The sequence below is a fragment of the Salvelinus sp. IW2-2015 genome, linkage group LG20 (assembly GCF_002910315.2).
Source record: "Salvelinus sp. IW2-2015 linkage group LG20, ASM291031v2, whole genome shotgun sequence".
Taxonomy (NCBI): domain Eukaryota; kingdom Metazoa; phylum Chordata; class Actinopteri; order Salmoniformes; family Salmonidae; genus Salvelinus; species Salvelinus sp. IW2-2015.
The window spans coordinates 6679863-6685675 of NC_036860.1; the positions used below are offsets into that span (position 1 = coordinate 6679863).

The 5813-nt window shown below is 40.8% G+C and overlaps 1 protein-coding gene across 1 annotated transcript; it reads right to left on the reverse strand.

Annotated features, from left to right (window-relative positions):
- Positions 1–883: 883 nt before the first annotated feature.
- LOC111981834 (estradiol 17-beta-dehydrogenase 1-like) lies at positions 884–4848 on the reverse strand. Its single transcript, XM_024013289.2, has 6 exons — positions 4667–4848; positions 4134–4295; positions 3765–3944; positions 3525–3618; positions 3238–3421; positions 884–3052 (listed from the first exon to the last, which is right to left on the reverse strand). Exons 1-6 carry the CDS (start codon positions 4761–4763, stop codon positions 2885–2887), a joined length of 885 nt encoding a protein of 294 aa, XP_023869057.1. The 5' UTR covers positions 4764–4848; the 3' UTR covers positions 884–2884.
- Between the last annotated feature and the right edge of the window lie 965 nt (positions 4849–5813).

A 5813-nucleotide genomic window follows, 5' to 3' on the forward strand; every position in this document is an offset into this window, starting at 1 on the left:
AGAGTGCTGAAATGGTAGAATGGCTATATTTTGTTGTGCATTGTTAAATAAATGATTTACTGTATTTTTACAAATGTTTGAATTTAACTTGTATTTTTAAAGACAAGAATATGTCTGTTTTGAGTTTCTGTTGTCAACTCTGTCAGTGGCTTGTCAACTCCGTCACTGATTGCTAAGATGGATTTTTTTGTAAATATTCAGGAAAAATATGTTCATCATTGTCCTGCAATATATGTCAACTATTGAAGTACAGTACTTGCTGTGCTAGACATGCTTTATAAATCTTGTTTTATGTTCTGAATTTAGAAAAACGTGCCAAATGCTAACAAAATTAGCCCTGGTACATTATACAGTAGTATAAAACAAAACAAAAATACATTTGAAGATTTGTATTACATATTTGAATAATCTAAGGTTAGACTGAAACAACCAATGTCCTTAAACGCTTGTTGGACAATAAATATACAAATAAAATGCCTTTTATGGTGTCTGACTAAGTTGAGAGAAATACAGTTAGGTGCATTTTATGAAAAAGGTTTTAGTTAGGAGGTTGTTCCTTTACGTTGTGTGGTAGCTGATACTTTGGTTTATAAACATTTATATTTCAAATGTTGTTAATCTTAAGAAAAATATTTGTAAAAGAAAGAGTTGGGATTGTCCCGTCTTTCAAGAATCCCTGAGAGACACATTCACCTCACTCTCAGATAAATGAGTAGTACTGCTAGGTTTTACACAGTCAAATGTAAAAATAACTAAATTTTTTATAAAGAACTGTATGAATGATACATTTGTGACATCAATATTTAAAAAATATATTTTAAAAAGCATTCAATACAGTAATATAAGATGTACATATTTTACATTTTAATAATTTAGCAGATGCTCTTATCCAGGGCGACTTACAGTAAAAGTGCATTCGTCTTAAGATGGCTCGGTGAGACAACCACACATCACAGTCCAATATACAGGATACAATCATTTAATTCCATGCTAAACAATGGATATATCGAGATTTGCAAAAAAATACGCATTTTCATACACATACAATAAAATCTAAGAACAGCAATATCTTACACACACATGAAGGTACCCATTATCATTTCTGATTGGTGGATATAGAGTTTTGGAAATAAACTCTTCAAATGTATAAGAAAGTTGTGACATGATAGCAAAACCTCCACCTCGAAGTTGGTGGTTGAACACTGTGTGTAAAGAAGACGATTTTGGCTATCTATGTTGTTTGCTGAAATGATGTCCTTGTGTGTGGCTCCAATGCAAATCATGTGTATAGCCTATATACAGCCTATGTACAGTCCAAAGTTTGGACACACCAACTCAGAATAATAGTGAAGAGATCAAACTATGAAATAACACATATGGAATCATGTAGTAACAAAAAAAGTGTTAAACAAATCTAAATATATTTTATATTTGAGATTCTTCAAAGTAGCCACCCTTTGCCTTGATGACAGCTTTGCACACTCTTGGCATTCTCTCAACCAGCTTAATGAGGTAGTCACCTGGAATACACATCAATTGACAGGTGTGCCTTGTTAAAAGTTAATTTGTGGAATGTCTTTCCTTCTTATTGTATTTGAGCCAATCAGTTGTGTTGTGACAAGTTAGGGGTGGTATACAGAAGATAGTCCTATTTGGTAAAAGACCAAGTCCATATTATGGCAAGAACAGCTCAAATAAGCAAAGAGAAACGACAATCCATCATTACTTTAAGACATGAAGGTCAGTCAATGCGGAACATTTCTAAAACTTTGAAAGTTTCTTCAAGTGCAGTCGCAAAAACCATCAAGCGCTATTATGAAACTGGCTCTCATGAGGACCGCCACAGGAAAGGAAGATCCAGAGTTACCTCTGCTGCAGAGGATAAATTCATTAGAGTTACCAGTCTCAGAAATTGCAGCCCAAATAAATGCTTCACAGAGTTCCAGTAACAGACACATCTCAACATCAACTGTTCAGAGGTGAATCAGGCCTTCATGGTCAAATTGCTGCAAAGAAACCACTGCTAAAGGACATCAATAAGAAGAAGAGATGTGCTTGAGCCAAGAACCACGAGCAATGGACATTAGACTGGTGGAAATCTGTCTTTTGGTCTGATGAGTCCAAATTTGCGATTTTTGGTTCTAACCTCCGTGTCTTTGTGAGACACAGAGTAGGTGAACGGATGATCTCCGCATGTGTGGTTCCCACCGTGAAGCATGGAGGAGGAGGTGTGATGGTGTGGGGGTGCTTTGCTGGTGACACTGTCAGTGATTAATTTAGAATTCAAGGCATACTTAACCAGCATGGCTACAACAGCAATCTGCAACGATACGCTATCCCATCTGGTTTGTGCTTAGTGAGACTATCATTTGTTTTTCAACAGAACTATGACCCAAAACACACTTCCAGGCTGTGTAAGGACTATTTGACCAAGTTGAGTGATGGAGTGCTGCATCAAATGACCTGGCCTCCACAATCACCTGACCTCAACCCAATTGAGATGGTTTGGGATGAGTTGGACAACAGAGTGAAGGAAAAGCAGCCAAAAAGTGCTCAGCACAACTCCTTCATGACTGTTGGAAAAGCATTCCTCATGAAGCTGGTTGAGAGAATGCCAAGAGTGTGCAAAGCTGTCATCAAGGCAAAGGGTGGCTACTTTGAAGAATCTCAAATATAAAGTATATTTTGATTTGTTTAACACCTTTCTGGTTTCTACATGATTCCATATGTGTCATTTCATAGTTTTGATGTTTTCACTATAATTATACAATGTAGAAAATAGTAAAAATAAAGAAAAACCCTTGAATGAGTAGGTGTTCTAAAAATGTTGACTGGTACTGTATGTATAAAGTAAAGGGTTATATTACATTCCATAGTTCGATGGCTATTTTTGTTCCCCTTTCCCATTGGTTGAGAAGATGATCTTGCTCATATTTCTGATGTACTGGGACCCGTCCAGTGCTGAGATCTTAGGGCTGCTGAGCGGAATGAGGGCATTGTTGGTGTAGTATCTGAATGCAGGGTTCGATGACTGGATGGCATCCAGAAATACCTGTATTGAGAGGGGTCCAGCTATTAAATCTACTCATCAGTACTACTTACACTTCCATAGAAAATCTATAAATATCTAGTATCATATACATACGTATGTACATGCAGTATGCTCTGGAGACAGGGATGAGCACCTTATAAGATCAGCTAAATAACTAATAGATGTCAAGTAAGCAGTACCTGTACCTTCACAATATCCTCTGTGTCCTGAGCTGCGTTCTGGAACACCATCCCACAGTGTTGCAGGTACGTGTCATAGAGGCTGCGTGTGTGGGCGTCGACCTGCTGCAGCGAAGTGTCCCCTGGCTCTGCCCTCTGCAGGTTGTCCAGGAAATCCGTGTTGACAGGGCCGCACTCAATAAGACTCACACTGCATGATGGTGGATGGAGTCAATCAGTACCAATACAGTGCACATCCAAAATGAAACACTAACAAAGGGATACATGAGCTGATGACCTCTGTCTGGACTCACTGGATGTTGAAGTGCTGCAGGAGAATGGCCAGACTCTCACAGGCGCCCTCTACTGCAAACTTACTGGCACAGTACACCTCATTAAAGGGGAGTCCTAYAATACAATAAYACACAKAGATATGTGAYTATCATGGCAATAAATACTAAACAAACCMCCAAATCTGACCTCAGAGCAGTGTCTAARGGYAATTTCATYCCAYTCCYCCYCCTGTCACYCCAGCCCTGCTCTCTCTCTCTYACCCTGTAGCCCACCGATGCTGCCAGTGACCAGGATGCGTCCATGGCCCTGGGCCTTCATCCCTGGTAGGAAGGCCTGGATGGTGCTGATGGTGCCCAGGAGGTTGACCTCCAGGATCTGCCTCATGGTGGCCAGGGACTGGGCCTCGAGCGGCCCCATCAACCCCACACCAGCATTACACACTGTCAACATGAATACCACAGATAAACAGAAAGCCAGAGCACATGACATACTGTATGCTGTACACATGTAAAGAAATTGTCGTTGATGTAATAATATGAAGGACATCTGTTTTTCTGTTTCGCACACACAACCACACACACACACACACAATATAACACTGTTACTGTAAGTCATGACTCTGGTCATACCCAGAATGTTCACCCTCTTCTCCCTGACCCTGTCCCTGGCATCCAAAATGGACCGCTGGTCAGTGATGTCCATCTGGAGGATGTCCAGGGTGTCCTTGTGCAGGCCCATCACACAGTCCAGCAGACGCTCCTTCTTGGCAAGATTCCTCATGGTGGCATAGACTAAACAGAGTTGATATCAGTGGTCAAGGACATCAGAGACTTCGCCATCAAAGATTTAGCATTAAACATGTACGAAACAAAACAGATGAAATACAGGGCTTGACATTGACATTATATTGTCACCATAGTTTCCAAAACTAGAATTTTCTGTAATTAAATTGTGACGCAGATAAACCAACCAAAACCTGTTTCTAATATGTGGATGCCGTGTAGTAAACTGGCATAAAACTCAGACAGCTTACTGCTCAAAGCATTTATGCAACAAACATATCACGTATTGTACCCACACTGTTTATTGCATGATCTTACGGCACTGAATAAAATAAACGCTTTCTGTACAGTGATGCCCTTGCAAGTCAGTAACTGCTTACCTTTGTACATTTTCGCTGGATCCGAGGCCAGCCGGACGGCCAGACTGAGGCCTATCCCCGAGGAGCATCCTGTGATCAGCACCACTGTCTGCTCCATTGGGCTGCTGGTCTACACGTCTTCTGGGTCTGGTAGCTAACAGAGAGATGAGGTCTGAGGGAAGGAGACGAGGAGATACACGGAGCAGCTCTGTAGGGCTTGATGAGGGGTGTGAGATGAGATGGTATGGGAAGAGATACAGTTTGTGTTGTTTGTTGATGCTCAAAGTCATGTTTTCACTGTCATCCCTATCACAAGGTCCCTAGAATGTAAACATGATCTCATTTCCCAGCCCAGGATGAAGTTTTGCTAGGCCAGGTGTTCCCATGAGGTCTGTCTGTGGCCATCAACCCATCACCCGAGCCCTTTCACTCCCTATTTGGTTCAAAACATTCTCTAAGACCTAAACCTTAACTGGAGTTGTGGAGCATTGAGCAAGTTGAGGAAGCTAAACTTCTAGGTATAACATTGGATGGTCACTTATCACGATCAAATCATATTGACAAAGCTGTTGTGAAGATGGGGAGGGGTATGTCTGTTCTTAACAGATGTTCTGCGTTTTTGACACCTAAACCAACTGTACTAGTTGTTCAGGCTCTGGTCTTGTCTTATCTTGTTTACTGTCCGGTAATATGGTCAAGCTGTAGCTGGCTCCCAACAGAACAGCAGGCCTTGCCCTTAACTGCACATACAGAACTAACATCAACAACATGCAGGCCAGTGTTTCCTGGTTGAGGGTTGACGAGAGATTAACTGATTCTCTTCTAGTTTTTATGAGAAATATTATTGTGATGAAAATTCCTGATTGTCTGCATAATCAAATAACATTCAGCTCAGACACCCATACATACCCCACAAGACATAACACCAGGGGTCTCTTCACAGTCCCCAAGTCCAAAATGAATTCACGGCAACACACAGTATTATACCACACCATGATCGCATGGAACTCCCTTCCATCTCCAATTACTCAAGCAAACAACAAAATTACCTTTAAAAAATAAATTAAACAACATCTCATGGAACGGCAGGGACTGTGAGGGGACAGACAGACACACACAGACACACTCTAACACACACGTTTTTTTGTTGTTGTATTGTTTGTATTCC